Source organism: Frieseomelitta varia, unplaced genomic scaffold, assembly GCF_011392965.1.
Source record: "Frieseomelitta varia isolate USP_RPSP 00005682 unplaced genomic scaffold, Fvar_1.2 scaffold_562, whole genome shotgun sequence".
NCBI classification, from domain to species: domain Eukaryota; kingdom Metazoa; phylum Arthropoda; class Insecta; order Hymenoptera; family Apidae; genus Frieseomelitta; species Frieseomelitta varia.
This window is the reverse complement of record NW_025110326.1, coordinates 569,949-589,948: the sequence shown is the minus strand read 5'-3', so window position 1 is coordinate 589,948 and position 20,000 is coordinate 569,949. Positions and strand designations below refer to the sequence as shown.

The window sequence follows — 20,000 nt, the reverse complement described above, 5'->3', positions numbered from 1 at the left end:
TTTCTTCACTCTTCTATAAGTAAGCCTATTTTTCGTTCTTTCGAGTTGGATTTCTTTTATTGAAACAGAATCGTGCAGAGTTCGAAACAATATAGACAAATGTAGCTTTTCATTTTATAATTCTTCCGTAAATCATTTATAATTTATCACGAAATTTGTTTAAATAATTCTCTGCAATGTCGGGAAAATCGTAAAAATATGGCAGGTTTACTAAAAATTACTTTGTTAGTTATTGTCACTTTAATATCACAAGGGTGAAAAAAATAGAGGTTAATAATACGTACATTAATCACATTTGTGTAGACTCGACAAAATTCGATGTTCGAGCAGCTGTTTGTAGTGTTAGGAGAAATATAGAAATACTGCCAATTACCTAAAAATTATTTTGTTAATTGTTATCCCAAGGATGAATAAATAACGATTAATAATAATAATGAAAGATCAAAGAAAATTCCAATTAATTAAAATACGTCTTTTTATAAAACATAATGATATATTGTAAATCAAGATACTTTTGATTGAAAAAAAGCACCACGCATCGGCAACAATATCAAGTCGGCAATAATAAACCGTCTGAAACAGCAAAAAATACGAATGAGTTTGTCAAAGCAATTCTAACGAGGGTGTTTCGTTGATGGGTTTATTTTTAGTTTATTAACAGTTCTCACAGTGTAAAACACTTCTGATGTTTCTTCCGTTCGCATACTTGAGTCACTACGCTATATGTATACGATAAGATATGTATAATATTCACAAGACTCCTGGCACTCTGTAGATATAATAAAATTCGTACAAAATCGTTTGTATAACAAAAAAGAAAAAAAAGAGAGAAAGAGAGAGAGAGAGAGAGAGAAATAGCTCTAGGTACGCTAAATTGTCAATTTTTCCACGCACTCGTTCGATCTCTCGTCGAACGGCGGCGTGACGATAAAAGGCACCGGACTGGATAATACATTTTATAAAAACTAGAGAGATTCGGACAAGTATGTATATATATAATCTAGAAATATTTTCTCAAACTATATTTTTACGCTTCTCTTTACAATACAGTTCCTCGCGAAACGCAGCCACTCGATTCGCTCAGTTCGCTCGCACGCGCGCACACAGTCACATACACTTTCGCGAAATGTGATTATCTAACTGTTGATCAATAATTACGTTAACGTGATCTATCTACACGTCGTTACGTTCTAACATTGGCCGTAGTAGTTTGTAACTGATTAATCTCATTAGCAAGAACTCGCGTTGTCGCCATCGCGGAGAACCATCGTCATTTTTGTGAAACACAATAATGTTGGCACATTGAAAAGACTCGGTCGTACAAAAATACGGTGGAAGGGATGCTCTGGAAGAAATATCTCTCGTCATCGATCCATTTCTACGGGTGAAATTTATTTTGCGCGACAGACAGAAGATCCGAGAAACGTATCTCGCACGTAAGCGTAACATCGATAATCCTACACGTATGTATAAATATATAAATTTCGCTCGAGAGAATTTTGAACACGATTCTCCGAAAATAATAAATTACTCTTTGTAGTTTGTATTTGAGCTTAGCTCCTCTGTTAAGGCACCCCGAGGTGTTCCCTCGATTTTTGTACAAAATACATCGCTAACACAGTTCTAGAAAAAACGCAGCACAATAGAAAAAAAAAACATTGCTGAACTCTCGCCGTAATACATATTTTTTCTTCGATTGCAATCGTTCACTCAAACATCGAGGATGTCGCCCATTATCCGAGCTCGTGATCTTAATTAATTTCAACGATCGTCGTTGTACGCTCAACAAGTACAAAAGGCACGAAGAATAAAAAAAAAAAAAAAAAGTAAAGAAAGATCATCTCTGATCTCTCTTTTATTGATCTAAAAATATAAAACGTGAATTCCGATGAATTCTTCGTCATTCTCCGAGAATGTCCCTTATCAAACGACAGTATCAAAAAAAAGTTACGATAGAAAATATATATTCATCTATATGTATATATATATTTATTATCGCCAACAGAGCGTGTTCACTGAATCATCTGTAGGTATCTGTTCTCCTCGAGCAACGAGCTCAACGAGGAGGTCATGTCGTTCACCACCATGTTGGCGCTGGATGGCAAAGGCTGTGGCAGTGACATGGGGTGAGTGGAACTGGATACGTTCGTTTCGTGAGTCTGCGCGTTGCCAGACCAGTTTCGACACTGTTGCACGTACTCCAGTGTCCTTCTGTACGAATCTTGCCTCATACCCTGAGGAGGCTTCATCGGCGATCCCTGCTGAGACTGACTGATGTCTCTGCACTGAATCTCCGGCAAAGCAGCGCCCGTTTGCTCGTGGTAACACTGATCTCCACCGTAACCCCACTGGCAGCTGCAACTGTATTGCTGATGGTTCGGAAGATTCCCTCGAGCCTGACAACCGTGCGTGCAAGTATGCTGCTGCTGTTGCATCCTACAGTTGGCCTGCTGAACGGTGCACAACTGCGGTGACGTCCTCTTGGGTAAAGTCGAGTCGTTCACTGATCTGTGGCCACCGCCGTTCGGATGAGTGCAGTTGGTCATTTGCAGGCACGGAGTGTTTTGCTGCTGCGTCTGTTGCTGACAACCTTGGAGACTGGTCAAATTGGCGACAGGCTTGGCCTGATTGTTCATATTCAGTTGAGAACAGTGCGGTGACATCTGAGCACACTGATTAGGCACGGTAGTTTGCTGAGCTGGATGAATGTTTGGCACCTGGCCGTTGGGCGTTACCATTGGCCTGGAACACTGACTGGCTACTTGACCACACTGTGGATTAGGATGACTCATGGTCGTCTGACTGGGAATGGCTGGCTGTTGAGCACAATGCGGAGACAGTGGCTGACAATTTCCAGCAGAACGCATCTGCACGCACTGCGGTTGATTCATAGAGCCGTGATTCGGTGGTGCACAAGGGGGACTCGCGTGATGGTTCACTTGGCTACTTGGAGTTCCCGTGCAGTTCGCGTTCATCTGCCCCTGACAGTTGTAGCCTGGGTAGTAGCTGTGATGCATGTGACTTTGGGGACAGTTCCTGGTCAGTTGAGCTGAATTCTGAGGAAGATTCTGCGGAGGATGTTGAGGCGCGAGGGCACCAGCCGCCGGCGATGTTAGAGGCTGATCGCTGATGTGGCTGGGAGCGTAGTGAGAACCTGGCGACATCACTTGACCCGCTGCCGGACTGAGCACCTGTCCACCGTTTGACTGAGACGGATAAGTAGGTGGAGGACAGTACTGTGAATTAGATTGCGGGGGTCTGGAGCTGGGACATTGGTTGTAAGGAGACGGCGAGGTATTTTGATACTTGGTGCAGGATGGTTGAGCTGGTTGCGACGGTGGATAGCAGGTCTGCTGGTGAGATTGGTTGTAGTTGCAAGTAGGCTGCATCTGACGCTGATAGTGCAGGGGATTTGTGCAAATCGGCGACTGGCAAATCGGCAGGGGACTGCTGCGACAGTTGACTTGGGTTCCTCCTGCTTGAACCTGGATAAATTAAAAAATTAATTCATTTGTCTATTCGTTTCTTCGAGCACCATTTCTGCGTACGATCGATTTAATTACCTGGTTCAAGTACTGCATCATCTCATCGGGAATGACCAGCTTATTCTCTACCATTTCACCTTCACCAACCTCGTCTAGAATGACTTCCTGATTGGGATGATGTTCCGGAAGCTGAGCTGATCTTGGCCTGGGTGGTACAGGCGGTGAATTCCTTTGCGTTTGGTGACCTCTGGTAGGTTCCGACATGCGGCGGTCGCCGGATGGTTGCGTGCAATGGCCGCTCGGGCCGCTCCAATCTCCTGGCATACCTTGGATACCCTAAATTCATCGTTACGTTACATTAAATATTCCACGTACACTATTAACTTCAATATCTTCGTACAAAAACGAAATAATATTATAAATTATTGTTCGATTTGCTTTACACTAATGTAAAAAACCTTTGAGATCTTTCTTCTTTAAGAAACTGAAACTTTTATGCGGTAGCAAAAATATTTGAAGATTTTTGAAAATTTTATATTCGTCTATCAACCTGAAGAGACATGTTCTGCGTTTGAACGACAAGGTTGCTGGTCGAGTAAGGTCCCTGTAGGTGACTCGGTGGGTTCATTCTACCGGAAGTGGTGCTCATTTGACTGCTTCTCCTCGACGTTCCTGGACTGATTGGATCGTAGAAGCTGCCAGGCCCGGTCTGGCCTATTCTGACAGCGCTGACACCGCTGGCTTGGCTGCTTCGTCTGCTACCAAAGTCCGTGGACTTCATACTACCGTAATAGGTGCTGACCGTGCTGTTGCTGTCCCTTCGTGGCTCGTTGAGAGGTTGCAGCCTGAGTTGCAAGTCGGAAAGACTCGTTTGACGGGCGGGACCGCCACCCTCCATCTTCAGGTCAGTGATCCTCCTGTTCAGGTCGCCGATGTTACCCTGTGGACCCATGCCACGTGTCCCCCTCATACCGGACACGCTTACGGGCAGGTTTGGCATGCCCTTTGCGTTCAGTCTGCCTTTCAGGCGGTTCCTCGAAGCGGGGGGAGGAGGCTGCTGCTGCTGCTGCGACTCCATTCCGCCAACCTGTCGCGTTATAATTGCAGATTGATCACTTCTCATTTAACACTCGTCACTGCAAACTTTTGCATCTTGAGATAATAATGCAGACTTTGAAAGGTTCTGTGTTTTTTTTTTTTTTTTAAATCTTAATCTTCTGGATATTATTTCTAGTATTTTCTATAGAATTCTGTTACAATCGTATTGAAAAATTTTCCTTTAGTTTGTTGTATAAATATTAAAATTAATATATAAATGTATAAAATTAATATATTATATATTATATTAATATATAAAAATATAAAAATGTACAATATATAACATTAATATATAAGTATATAAATATTAAAATTATACAGCGTTGGGTGAAAGAAAATTTATGATAGGAATATACTACAAGTATCGATCTAATATATTTTTGATCACACTAATAAAACCGCTATATTCTCAAGAACATTTTACATTACGTTCATTCATCACTATGGCGTTGTATCCTTCGCTCATACTCAGAACAGCAAGTTAATCTCAATTATCAAAAGACTCACCATGGCACGAAGAGCAACCGGCAGATCGGCGATATCCAGGTCGTCAGGTTCCTCGTCCCAAGGTTCCTCGGCCAAGGCCACGCCATCACCCGTCAACGCGCTGACACCAGCGACTTCATCGTTGCAACCACCGACTAACGGGCTACCCTGTTGCTGCATCATACTAGGTGGACTGTTCGCTTCGCTCTCGGACTTCACGCTTGGGCTCGACAAACTCGGTGTCTTCGGATGAAGATCCTCGCTTCTGCTTGGACTGTGGCCGCCTGCGCCAGCTTCGTCGCTTCCTCCGCCGTCTCCGCCGCCTCCTTTGTGTTTCTTATTGGCATAAAATTCCGCACCGTGGACAGTTTTCACGTGTTTCCTCAGAGAGGATGGATCGGTGTACCTCTTCGTGCAGCCTGGCGCCTTGCAGACGTAGGGTTTCTGAAAATTCATTGGATCGAGGCTTAATTTGCGTTAGCTTTAAATTAAAGTTCAGCGTAACATTGACGGGACAATGTGAAGGGATGAGGCTTTAAGTTTTGAATTTAGAGACTACCTCGTTGGAATGAGTCCTGTTTTGGTGCTTCGCCCGATCGCTGGCGTTGCTGAAGGCCTTGCTGCAACCGGGATACTCGCAAGTGTATGGCTTTTCCCCAGTATGGGACCTCAGATGCGTCTTCAGGTTCTCCAGGCGCGAGTACGCCTTGAAACATCCCTCGAACTGTAATTAAAAAAAAAATCAGAGCGTAAGTAACGTATATCTAACTACAATATTGGACGACAACGTGGCGAGTGTACTCACGGTACACTTGTGAGGCTTTTCACCAGTGTGCCTTCTCATGTGTACCACCAGCATGTACTGAGCTTTGAACGGTTTTTTCCCCCTCGAACACTCCTCCCAACCACAGATGAAGCTCTTCTTGTTCGCGTGTATGTGGTCGTTGTTAATATGTTTAACAAGATCATCCTGGAAATAATCAAAGTATGAAATATTAACTTCAATGGCTTTTCTTTTTATATCAAACTAACCTTCCAACTATTCTTTCCCTTTTACGAAACTAATAGACCAATTGATTCACTAAATATGTAACATTTAAACTAGGCGTTTATCTTTCAGATTTTGTCAAATGCTCAACCGAGCAAAAATATTAATTTCAATGACTGTTTCATGTTAAATCAGTCCTCGGATCTTCCTACGAAACTGACAGATCAGTTAATTTACTAAATACGTAAGATTGAAATTAGGCGTTGATTTGTTCGTTAAGATTTTAATCGTTAAATTCTCACCTGGGTAGGAAATTCAAGGCCGCAGTCTCTCCAGTGGCAATTCGTTTCGATAAAGTCGCCAGGCTCGTCTCGAAGGTCTTCGCTGGGACTGAGTCCTTGGGGGTGAGTGGGTGGCGCAGTGGTGGTGGTGGCGTTCGTGGTCGTCGTGGCAGGCTCCCTCTTCACCTTCGTCGAAGCTCTCCTCGAAGACGTGTCTGCCTCAGCCGTCACCGACCTGGTCGACGACTCCGACGCCTTTCTGCACGACTCTGCACTCTGCAAATTGCGATTACCGATTCCAATTGAATGTCCCATTCTGACAAATTGCTATAATCCTCTGTCAATCTCGATTAATTAAGTTTCGCTCGATTTCATCCAGGCGCTAAGTGCACGTTTTCTCAGTTTCAATCGAACTCGCCACGTCGAGTGAACTGTAATTTCTTACGTTAAGGGTCCAAAAAGGACTCGAGCACCTGCTCAAAAGTTTGGACTCCTTGCTCTTTTTTTTTTTTTTTTTTTTTTTTTTAGATAAAATAAACTCTCGGAGAAATAAGAATATCATACGATTGTACACTTTGATTTTTAGATTGATCAAAATTTCAATCGCGAAGGAGATAATTTCACCTCGACTTGAATTGAAAGTCGTCGTTCCTTTTCTAGGGGAGTGTGAAGCGAGAGTTGCAGTAGCGAGTACTCGAGGATATCGGATGATACACAGACAGCGGATGTTAATTCGATCGCCGGCAGGAATTCAGAAGGTTCGTATCGGCGATCTTCTGACACTAGGCCAGCGATTTTCTGATACAAACGCCGACGTTTCAGGATAGCTCAGGCGAGGGAAGCTCGCCTCGTGACATACGATCTGCACGCGATCTCGCAATTATCGCGTACCGTACAGCCCTACACACCCGACCGATCGTACGTGGTCGTTCCTTGCCCTCGTAAACCGATGGTTGTTTCGCCTCCGCGTTATGATACAGACGTATATCTCGGAATATCTCCGCCCACATTCTCCTTTCTGCCTTGCGTTCAATTGCAAGTAAAAATGGAGATGCTGGTTTTTGAAGGGATTGAGCATTGAATAATATGGTGGGTATATAATTGTTTGAGAAGTGGATGGATATAGTTGATGAAAGAAGGAGTTTCGAAGGTTCCTGAAATTATATCTTCTTTAAAATAGATATATTCATCCCTCTGGATCACTTTATACATCGTCAAAAACATCTGACAAATTTCTCCTTCATATCTTTCATTTTCGACGAATATTGCCATTTCTGTACTTTAATTTGTGTGTTATTTCAAAACTGAAAAGTTTCTTCTCTATACTTTCGAAGGTTTCGGAAAAATTATACTTTCTTTTTTTAAATAGGTATCTTCGTCCCTTTCAGATCAATTTAACACTGACGAATTTTTCTCTTACATCTTATATTTATTTACTTCTTCCAAACTGTACAATTTAAAATTGAGGATTCTAATTTTTACATCTCGTGTTTGTTTGCTTATTCTCAGTAAGTATTTGTGTCCTACAAAAGATTCTACAGATTCGAGATTATTGGCTTAGTATGCGCCACCACTGCTACTGTTTAATGAATACCATAAACACGTACGATTTACAGTATTCAACGATGTTTCAGTGTACGATAAATTTCATCGATTGGACAACTTAATCGAAGATAGCTTCGGTAAACCATTCACGCGTTTCTCGACGCACGATCAAGCAACATGGAGGTGTGCCGTCGCACGCAGTTTGAAAGTGTTAATGATCTTTATCTACCTTCTATATCTGCTGCCAGAAAGTGCTAAAAGTTTCTTTTCGAAGAGCGTTTGCCTAATACCTTTCCCAAACCTTGAACCGTCACTTTCGTCCATTAATTTCAATCGCCTTCCTTCCGTCTTCTGTTACTTCTTAACAATTTCTAGCCAGTGACGATTATACCGACGAGTTCGAAAGAAAAAGAAAGCGACGAATTATTATATACGGCTCGGTCGCTCGTTATGGTCCGCAAATCAGTTGCCAGCGCAATGAGTTAACAGCAATCCCGAAATTCTCGCATTACGAGATACTTTCGGGACCTACTTTGAAATAAATTCTCGCGCATTCTCTAATTGCAGTGTATAACATAAAATGAGAGAACTTTCGGCGGTGTTAATTTTATCCCCTTAGAGTTCGATATGCACAGTTCATTATACACTTCTCTAATTCTAAAGTTTCTAAGGTTTACAGTCATAATTGTTATAATTATTATAATTATAATAATATATCATGCAATATATTTTATTTTAATTACAATTATATTATATAATATTATATAAAATTATATTACAATATATTTTACAATATATTAAATTATAATCATAATTATTGTAGTTCATAATTTTTTTGAATTTCCAAATCGTCGATAATCCACATCTTAACACGAAGACGCGCTTTCGGGGAACCGAAGCGATCCACGGTGCCCCGTAGCGACGCATGGATAACTCGATTACGACGTGCCTGTAAATCCATCGATCACCTCTGTGGGAACGATCGTGTACACGAGTTCGCCGCGGCTGTAGGGATATCTCGCGAGATGCAAGAAACGCGAGTCGATGCAATCAGGCACTGGGAACTTAACAGCGTGCGGACACGCGGCGAGTCGTGTCGCTCAGCGGAGAAAATGAAAACCGCCGGCCGCGGATGTAAATAAATCAGAGCAAACACAGAGCAGATACAGAAAGCCGGCTAGAGACGGAGTAGAGTAGAAACAGACACAGAGAGAGAGAGAGAGAGAGAGAGCGATTCTCGGCTTGCGAGAAAGAAAGAGAGACTGAGAGAGGTATAACAAAGAGAGTAAAGGCTCTCTTAGTACACGAGGAGAACGACGATTAACAACGACGCGAATATCGGAGAACGTACGAGTGGAAGAGGAGAGAAGGAAGGAGATAAAGGACGATGGTCAGGTGGACGGGGGTGGAATCTGGCGAAATAATGTGCGCGAGATTGCTTGTAACCCGAGGACCATGCGAGGGTAACCCAATCTTTTTCTCTTTCTCCCCCTTTTGCTGTTTGCGTGCCGCGAGGATGAAGCTGAGAAGTCTCGTCCCGAGGGTCTTCCAGAGACCCTGTACGTGTGTGTACACACGGCGCGCAGCGCCTTGGTTAGCAGAGTACAGGCTCGAGAGGCTGAGCAAACACGATTACTTATTCAGGATGAATCGATGACGAGCTACCGAGCATACGTCCACGCCTGATTGGCAGTAACAATCGAACATCGGTCATGCAGCGCTAGAGCTATCGCGTTTGCTAGAGCTAGAATTATCGTGTTGCATGAGAAGATTGGCTGATCACGTTTTTTTCCCCATGTCTATTTCATCGAACAGGGCGTTTCGAATGAGAAAGAAAATGTCGCAGGAAGGAAGATTCGTGTTGAAGCAATTGAAAAGTCAAAAGTTGTTCGAGAATTGGCAGATACTGAATCAAAGCTGTTATTTATTTTCAAATTAATAAAGATATTTTCGAGAAGTTCTGTTTGAATCAATCGGTATAATGTCAGAAATTACAAAAAAAATTTGCGTTACGCAAGAGCCAATTAATGTTAATAAAAATTGCGAAAGAATTTCTTTATTTACCTCAGTTTTTGGCGGCAATCCTCCTCCGTGAGGTCCAAGGGTTGCCGAGGCGGTGGAATGGGGTGGCACGCCGGGATATAATTGCGAGTGTGGCGACAATCCGTGAGCATGGGGGTGTGGGTGAGGGGGCGGTGGTGGTGGCGCAGGGGGTTGCAGAGGATGGGCGTGGGGCAGAAGAGCAGCTGCGCTCCTCAAAATATGCGCCTGAAGCTGTTGCAGGTGTGGTGCCATCCCCGGATGCATTCCCAAAGCCGGACTCATTGCTACGACACAGAGGAAAATAATGGAAAAGATTAATAAATTAAATTGAGAGTAAAACAAATTTAAATACTTGAGAAATGATAGAGTGATGCTTAAAAATGACTATCTGACATAAGAATGACACGTGTTCGCATGTAAACTTTTAATAAAACACATTAATGTTTTTACAAATAAAGTGATTGTCTTTGAGTAAAATATACAGCGCGCGAGTGTGATAAAAAGGAAATTTGTTTCTGTCAAGGATTTTGTATATTTTTTAATTCCTTCTCCGAAATTATCATTTATCACTGCAACTTTTTATTCTCGGTAATTTCAATTTGAATCGAGCTTTATAACTAGTTTCGCGTACAACGATTACCAGTTTTCAGAATTTAAATTATTTATTAAACTAAATATTAAAATACACAATATATGTCGTAATATTTTATATATTCTCACATGTTACATGGCAACTGATTGCGGACCATAACGAGCGACCAAATACAACACAACTTGCGCTGGCAACTGATTGCGGACCATAACGAGTGACCAAATACGTATACAACGATTCGTCGCTTTCTTTTCGAACTCGTCGGTACGAAATCGCTGGATAGAAATTATTGAGAAGTAATAGATTTATTAAAATTATTTGTCTTGCCTGGGTTATACTTAAATATACTTAAAACCGAGCTTATACTTAAAAAAATGTTGCAATTTTGGGACAAAAAGTTCTCGACGCGCGTGGCACGTCATTCGAGCGCAGGAGGTTGTTAACAAACAATGTTTTTGCCAGTGGTATCCACAGTTCATCCATTAGTTCATAAACGTCTTTCTCGAAGACCTAAATCTTCCCTCCCCCTCGTACAAAGGAGGAAAGAACGACACAGAGCCGCAGCCTACACGATCACCGGTGCACACAGAGGCCCCACAGTTTTGTAAGACAGGCTGGCAACATTGAAATGCAAGCTTGGCCTACGTGCCGGAAGTCCGGCGTGGCGTGCCTCGACTGTCGAGAGAATGGACGCGGTCCGATTTCGATCTCTATCGATTATCCCCGGTGTATCGCCACCCTCGTCCGCTGAATTCGCGTTAACAATTTAACGAACGTTGTACCAACGACACACGCCCGCCATCGTTATCGACCAGCGAAATCAGCGTCTGGCTGTACGAATAATTCGCTGTTCCGCCGACAGTTTTTTCTCCACTTTTTTTCTCTCTCTCTCTCTCTCGTCGCGTTTGTTACGGTATCGGCTTTCGGAGTTTCTACAACGAGCCAGCTGGATTTCCATGCAATTAATTATCGAGAATGCGCGCTCGTTGGATCGAACATGCGCCGATATGCGAGTTTAATGCGAAACGACGCAAATGCATATATGCGCCGATCTTGATTCGAGAATTTCGAGTTTGTTGTAATTGGGCGTAACGAGTTCGGTCGCTCGGGTTATCGATGATTTTTTTTCGTGTTGCGTGATTTATTTAGCCGGGGATGCCGGATCGAATCGCGGAAGAATGCTCGAACGTTGACTTATTGACGGGGTGAATTGATTGCCGTTTGTTTGAAATGAAACTAAGAAATATTGACGGAGTTATAGAAAGTAAGTTTCTATTCTATGAAATTCATGAATTCTATTTAATACGTATATTTATCGCCACCAATAAGCTTATCTTCTATTTTCATTTTTTCAAGACCCAAAGCCTTCTTTAAATTGTCAGCTCTATGAAACACTCTAACGTTTAGTTATTCCAATAACGCGTACTAAGCTAAATTTTCTTAAAGGAAGAAAAAAAAAAAAAATCAAACATATGTGTCATATTAAACTTACATCGTTCGACCGAAAATATCTTCTGAACGATGATGCCGATGCTGTCCAATTTGCTTGTCAAAGTCTGCTTATACGTAAGCGTAAATGGGTTCGGACGCGATTTAATCGGCAACTGGTTACACGATGAAATATTAACGATACGCATGGTTGCCAGAGCGAGTAAGCTCGATAAATTGCCACGGTTAAATTGAACAGCGTTCAATATGGCGATGTCGGTGCGTTACGTGACGAGACTCGCGGATCACGCTTCCTTCTAATCGAAGTCTCGATTGACAGGTTCCCTGCCGCTGCTCTATAAATTAGGTTTCGCCTAATCGTACCTATGTACGACCGACGTACATACACCAAACAACCTTCGATGCTCGAACGATCGATCGTGAATCATTTTTCCCAAGACAAACTCGATCTTTTGTTCGATTTTTACATTTAGAATGTGATGGAAATATTTCCACCTTATAAATGCCTCTGCTTGGTGATCTTTATTTTATTTTAGAACAGTGATGCTCGATGCTTGAACGATAAATTGTGATTATTTCTCGTGAAGTGGATCCGATCTTCCAATTATAATCTAACCTTTCACGCTGATAGAAGCACTGAAACGCAATTTTCTCTAGTTGTTTTTATAAAATTAATTTCTTTTCATAAAACGTGGAGAATCCATTCAAATTAAAAGCTTGTACACCCTCTCGAGATATTCTCGTCTATTATTTTCTCTCAACTGCAAACAAATACTTGCCTAATGACCATTTTTTCGCTATTCATAAATAATCCCATCTGCAGTTGCAACGTTAGTTACCATTCTCTTCTTTTGCAAGACGACCGAGGTAAAGCTTGCGCAAGCGTGCAGAAATCGTTAGAAATCTCAGGGTTCAGAGAGCACTTTTTAAGCCTTTCAGCGCTGGATCACGGTCAACGATCACACAACAGTCGATCATCGATGCAACGGAGCAACAACGTCCACGGTGCCATCGCGAACGCGCGCCAAAGCGCTTAGGCGACCGGTCACGCCCATGGCGGTGTCTACGATTCTAGGCGGTGTGCCTTCGTAAAAGCGAGCACGTTGCCGCCACACGAATGCCTAACTAACGATCTCACGATGACTCTAAACTAACGATGACTATTTAAAATAACGACGGACACTTGCTGCGTTTCCTTCGTTCTTTCTTTTATTTTAATCGATCACGTTTAACCTTTTGCGCTGGAATTTTCTTTTTTTCTTTTTTTTTTTTTGTGCAATATTCCCTCAGTTTTAAGTATATTTAAATATAACCCAGACAAAATAAATAATAAATTTATTACCTCTTGGTAATTAGAAATTATCGACGAGGTCAGAAAAGAAGCGACGAATTATTCGCAGTGTACGGATTGGTCACTCGTTATGGTCCGCGAACCAGTTGCCAGCGCAAGGGGTTAAATCGAATTGAAGATGTTCAAGATAGTTCCCAGAAAGATAGTTGGTGATAAATTGTAATCATTTTTGATGAAACGGACCAGTCACTCGAGTTCGGCGGTATCATTTACAGCGATTATGCGACGATGTTTCCGGAACTTGTAATGGGCGACGAACACAGGAGAAGTAAACGGGATGTAAAACGTTCCTTTGCATCCTAAATTAATCACCCGGTTCCTGTTATAAAGTACCAAGGTATTGGCAATGCAGACAGCTGCGCGAATTGATTATGATCTTTCCAGCAATTTCTTTTTCTTTTCGATTTCCTTTGCCGGGGAGATTGATGTTGCATCGACAGCTTGGTTGTTGATGGGTTTTTGATTTTTTGATTTTTCAATAAATTTTAATACTCGTAGAATCGAAATTAATATCGGCAAAAGGATCGCGTTTGAATAATAACAGGATAGTTTTCTTATTAAATTTAATTCATGAAAAATCTTAGCATTTTTATTACCATGAATTACGTGAGCATTATCTCTGCGTTATCTCTCCGCCTTATTTTATTTTAAGACATTGTATATATATTAAGACATATTTACAATGATAATTCTTCTTCGCGAATTATTAATATCGATAATAGAAATGCATTTATACTGACGTTTTTCTAACGCTTTGTAATAATCTTAAAGACAACAAATACATTTATCTTTTAATTGATCTACGTAATATATTATCTAATCAAAGTGCAAACGTGTATACATGCAACGTCTAGAATTAATTATCAATAATAAATAAGTAGTATAAATATTGCTATGTTTCCAAGAATTTCCAACGACTGTAGATATTTACCGCACCACGATCAATAAGCAAAATCGCGAGACATTGACAGCAAAACACGGAAGAAAATTCCTCCAAACATCTTCAAGCAGAGTTTACGTCTCGTTCTCAGAACGTTCAACAAGCAGGTAAAAATAGTGGCGTTTTACAGCGTTCGTCGGTTTGTATTTTCTCGTTGTGAGCGTTGATCGCTCGTTGGAATCGCGACGGAACTGCACGCCTACGATGCTTTATTTAAGAACACTATAATTTCGTGGAATCGGCCGTACGTCGTCGTGGTAACCGGTTGTCTACTCGTACGCTGAACGATAATCGCTTAATCACCTCGGCGATATTCCCTTTCTGCGACGCCGATAGCGAGAACGGCTTATGAAAAATTTCATAAAATCACGTAAAAACAAGGAATCAGCGTCCGGAAAATCTCGAGTTTATATACGATCGAACAAACGTCGGTAGTTCAGATACGAGCAAACGGCGATTTATTGTTCGTTTGTATCTTCCATTTTCCTCTCATCTCGAGGAAACTTTCACGACGTAATTCTCGAACGAATTTTCGCGATTAAAATGATTCACCAACCTTTTGACATATTACAATTTTTCCTTTTAATAAATTTTCAATATTTCCGTACCAAAATCGTATCTTGTATTTCACTAAACTAAAGAATGCTTGAAAGATAAAGGAACTTCATCGATTACAAGAAATACAGTCCGACGCGCAATCTCGTTATTAAAAACGAAAATGCGAAAAATTCTCGCATTTTTATATAAGAAATCTTCATTTTCCAAGAAGAAATCGCACAAAAATACGTAGAAATATTCGTTGGTGATACGACGAATGTACCCCCCCCCCCCCTCTTCCTCTCGATCCAATTAAAAAAAATTCCCGACTAAACGATAATTCCTCGAATTCCCTGGAACTGCGTTCCTCCTTCTCATTCGCCATACACGCGCGCAGAATTCACTTGTCGCCGCAGAAACGTCCCGGCGGTGGAAAAAGGCAGGAATCTGCGATCGGTAGCGTACGATGGCGACATTAACGAGCGTCGGGCAGCATCCTGCCGTGCATCGTACCACGCCGTCCTGACAAACGACCGGGTTGATCGCGCGTCGCTTGAATTTTAATCCGTTAATTACTTCATTTAATCGCAAATTACCGGCTGCCCTCGACTCGCGAGCAAGGAGGTCCGCAGGACCGATTTGTGGGACGCGCCGCGGTTGCAACCGGCCTTATAATGGCTTCATGCGCACCGCCACTTTAATTCGATGCCCCTAACCCTAACCCCTACCCTCTTTTTACGCTTTTTCCTTTTCTCTCTCCCTCTCTTTCTTTCCTTTCCCTTCTGCACGCCCTTAAACGTCAAGACCTGATCCTCGCGAGGACGAGAGGCTCCGTAGCTCAACGCAACGCGACCAATGACTTTATTCGTTTCGTATATAGGTCCGGTAATTATGGTAATTCGGCACGGCCCCGGGGAGGACCCGGTTTTCCTGAGAAACCCGCCGATCCGACCAACGTTTTACGACGAATGTTGATCGCGTTCCACGCGATCGGCAAATGATATACGGCCGGTACCGTGGTGGATACGCGGCTACCTCGCTTGTAATGTTTCAGCCGATTTCGTGAGAATCGTATTACTCGATTAAGTAAACTCGCGGTTAGGCGAAGAGGCAGTCGTGTGCAGTCCGCGGAGGAAGGATGGGGGTCGGAATCGTCGGCAATTTTGAACCGTTAGGGGACGGGGTTCTCTCTCTCTCTCTCTCGGTTTTGCGGAATTTCTTTCGCAACGTATTATTTCCTGTATTCGACGAGAATGGAGGAGAATTTGAACTCGATTTATATATTTATATAATTAATTACGTATTTCTACATGGATTATGATTTGTATTTAGAGTTTCCTCTGTGGGCAGTATAATTCAATGTTAATTTATATAATCGTACAAATTGCATATTTCTTCCCAATTTTGATCCCAAATTAACAAAATAAGTCGAAACCTTTCAGAAAAATCAGCCGCAAGAATAATTGTAAATCTCTACGCATTCGATCATCTGTTACCGAAACATTGCTCAAACAACCATTAACCGTTTACCCGTTGCTAAATTCTCAATTATAACACGTCCAGACAACCGCGTCATCAATCACCCAAATATCATTCCCCGTAATCGTCCGGAAGACCCATTTCTCACCTTGACACTCTCGAGTTAATCGCTCTTGATTGCCGATCGAGCGCCGCTTCGAAGTTGCCGAATCTTCGAACGGAACCGTGTGCGAGTTGCGTAAAAAGGTGCGACTCGTTTGGCTACGTCGCGGGCAATAACGCGGGGAAAATGCGGCTGTCACGCGGTAGTCGCGCATTAACGGCCAAGCTGCGCGGCTACACGTGTAATTACAAGCGTATAATTCACGTGTCGCGTACGCTCGCGCGAAAACGTTTACGACCGCGTCGAGGTCCGGATGGAAGCGGGCGCGCGAGCGAGCTTGCCCGTCGGTAATTACGAGCGATCAATCAACGTGAACCAACAACGGATGGAAATACCACGGGTAAACAGCCGGTGACTTACGTTTTCGGACCGTGCGCGTTCAGCGCGGGTGATCTCTTAATTGCGTCTTTCTCCGCCTCGACTACGGCGCGACTCAACCCGCTTATTTATCCGAGGTAAATGTAAATCGCTGGCAACAGTTTATCCCCTCGCCCGGCCGTGACGTCCGTCCAGAAGAAGAGAGTAATTAGGCACAGGTGTTACACGCGAGGTCCGCACGGCACGACGAAATTTACAGCCGAGAAATGAGTTGTTCGGCCTGTGCCTCTTATCTCCATCGGCCATTATTTATTATTATTAATTATTCAAAATTGCCAGCGCAGCCTGGAATATCGTTTCGAGCCTTTTTCTCTGCGACCGAAAAAATCGGGGCTGGGATTGATCAAATTATTTCTCGTTTCTATCAGTGGATAAAACTGTTATTAGCAGGACAATTTTGACTTTGAGAGACTCGTTTGATTAATATCGAATTAATAGCGACCGATTTTTTTTTCAAATTTGATCTTTATCCGGAATAATCCGTGTTGCATTAAGAAAAGATTGAAGTATAATTCTTTCGCCGTTTAATAATGAGTCTTCTTCCAAGAAGCTCTACGCAACGACAAGACCATAAAATTATACTTGTATTGAAATATGAAAACTTTTATATTTCACAGAAATTCTCCTCTAAACTTCAAAATTCTCCACGTCAAGTCATCGTTAAAAATTGTAGAATTCTAATATTAATTTTTCATTAAAAAAAAAATTATTTGCATGTTCTACATCGTTTAATAATATTTTAATAATTTTTATATATTTATTAAATATAAAACAATTTTTATTATTTTCTATTTTATTATTCATTTATTAATAAAATTAAATTTTAGAAAATTACATATTATTTTTAATTTTAAACTTTTAAATTACATTATGAATATTAATTTATTCAATATTACCATTATTACTTAGATTCATATTAAAATGAAATCATTTTATATGAAATAATTAAATAATTTTTATCACATTTGTATTTATCATATTTATTATTAAGATTATTATTATTATTATTAAGATATTCAATTATTTAAAAAAAAATTAATTCATCGAGTCGAAGATGACTGTTTCGCAATAGAGATTTAGAATTTGAACAAGACGCGAATCGTTCAAAGAATCGAAGGAGGATGAAAGAAAATTTTCTTGCCCGTTCTGAGGAATGTAACGATTGATTGAATAAATTGAAATAAAACTAAATATCAATAATCAGGTAAATTAATTAGATTGCTCACCGGCAGAAAGATGGCCGTAGCTGCCGCTCGCGCTGCTACTCCGTGATCCGTTGACGATGGAGGCCAAGCTGTTCGGACTGAATCGGATCATGCTGTCGATGTCGAAACGATCTGAGTACGGGGAACTGCTCAACGCTCGCTTCCGGCTCGCTCTGATCGCCGATGCCCTTGGACTTCCTAACCTCGATGATGCTGACACTAGAAATCAAACGTTCTTCATGTTGGTTGCTTTCACTTTCGGAATTGGGAATTGAATTTAATCTCTAACCGATGTTGCCGATGTTCTTCTTCATACCGAGACTTGAATTTAATCAACGTTCTTAAAATTGAGATGAAATTTATCCCTCAGCTGATTATAATTAATACAATGAATATTTTCTTGAAATACAGGCGAATAAGTTAGTTTAAATTAGATTCCACTTTAATTGATGTTTCTTCGTCGTCATTGATGTCTTTTACATCGAAACTTGAATTTTAATATTCTTTCGAGCAGACGAGTAGATTCAATCTTAATCAACTTGTGCAAATTTGAAACCATCCACCAAACCAGTGACCCGTACTCGAGAAATATTATAGGGTAGTCACTAAAAAAATAACTCTTACAAATACGTGTCTCTTTAATTTTTTATTATTTTATTTGGAAATGTAATTAATGGATTTTCGTCAGTATTATGTATTAATCTCCAAGGGATGCTCTATAACCTACAAAAAAAAAAAAAAAAAAAAAAAAAGAAATAAAAGAGATTGAAAATGAACAAGTTGTGACTTTTTCCAAACCATTCAGTTTTCCAGCGGTCGCCCTATAATTTGACAATTAATTTTAGAAACAATTCGCAACACATAAAAAAAAGTACAAAAAAAAAAAAAATACGCGCATCTCGAATCGTCGCGAGTGTCGCAGAAAACAGCAGAAAAGATTCGAGCGACAGAAATGGCACGGCTCGAGAGAATCGCAGTAACTTTGGTCGCCTGACCGAGCATTAAAGTCTCCGTGTCTCGACGATCTCTCTCTCTCTCTCTCTCTTTCTCTCTCGCTTCCGCGTAAAAATTCAAACGTTGAAATATCGACGCACGAGGGGCAAATCGTGGAATCGATTCGTAACGCGGATACAACAGACGGCCGTGCGAATTTCCATGAAGAACCCGGCCATGTTGGCGAGACGCTGCCAGACGAAGAACCAGTTCAATTAAGCGCTACGAATTCTTGCGGCTGGTACACACTACCGGGGGACGAGGAGAATATTCCGTGGCATGGATTTTTAAAAGTTCTTGCCTTTCGGTGCGCGAGGCGCTCGTAACCAGGTAAGATATTCAGAAGTGAGACCAGCGGAGGAAGGCCAAGGGAGACGCGAATGGAGAACGATGGAAAAGGAGGTGGACAGGAGCGAGCAGGAAGGTGGATTCTGCGGCCAGAACGTTTTAGCGGCGATTTGCCTGCGACCGCAGGCCAACGACGTAATATACAAACCACTTTCTTAAGCTCGTGGTGGCGGCTCGCTTGTATGGGAGGCATCGTTGGTTATATGGTGGCGGTTCTTCGCTTCTTCGCCTTCGTTCTCCCCCTCTCTCCTCTTTCCGACCGCGACAACTTTTTCCAACGTGGATCCAGCTTTTTCTTATCATTTCTTATCATTGCTCGAGTTCTATACTTTTGTATACACTGTCACCGCTTGTGCTCTGAATTTTTGCGTAAATATATTTGTCCACTGTATAATTAAAAAATATCGCAATTGCCAGGCTTTCGGCTAAATTTCTTTAGACCCTTTGACTCTGTATCTCTTCGAAGATTCTCGTTCCTTTCTTCTTCATACCAGTTTCATTTTCCTCGACTCGAATCTTTTTTTAAGGGTCTTCTTTAAGGGCCAATTGCATTGACGTAGTATATCAGTAGCATTATTTCTTCCAAATTAATTAATTACCCTTAAAGAGGAATGACTGCCTGATAATTTTTCTGCAACT

At 41.6% G+C, this 20,000-nt stretch overlaps 1 protein-coding gene across 2 annotated transcripts in view; it reads right to left on the bottom strand.

Annotated features, from left to right (window-relative positions):
* Positions 1 to 626: 626 nt before the first annotated feature.
* The window catches only part of LOC122533928 (transcriptional activator cubitus interruptus), a 161,265-nt gene continuing 141,891 nt past the window's right edge, over positions 627 to 20,000 (bottom strand). For both annotated transcript variants that reach the window (XM_043664097.1, XM_043664098.1), the window contains exons 4-12: positions 18,042 to 18,239; positions 9,948 to 10,210; positions 6,360 to 6,614; positions 5,875 to 6,039; positions 5,629 to 5,793; positions 5,091 to 5,513; positions 4,036 to 4,572; positions 3,564 to 3,821; positions 627 to 3,485 (exon numbers count right to left, since the gene is read on the bottom strand). In XM_043664097.1, coding sequence (XP_043520032.1) covers positions 2,013 to 3,485; positions 3,564 to 3,821; positions 4,036 to 4,572; positions 5,091 to 5,513; positions 5,629 to 5,793; positions 5,875 to 6,039; positions 6,360 to 6,614; positions 9,948 to 10,210; positions 18,042 to 18,239 — 3,737 coding nt within the window. In that variant the 3' untranslated portion in view covers positions 627 to 2,012. The remainder of the gene's footprint in view (positions 3,486 to 3,563; positions 3,822 to 4,035; positions 4,573 to 5,090; positions 5,514 to 5,628; positions 5,794 to 5,874; positions 6,040 to 6,359; positions 6,615 to 9,947; positions 10,211 to 18,041; positions 18,240 to 20,000) is intronic.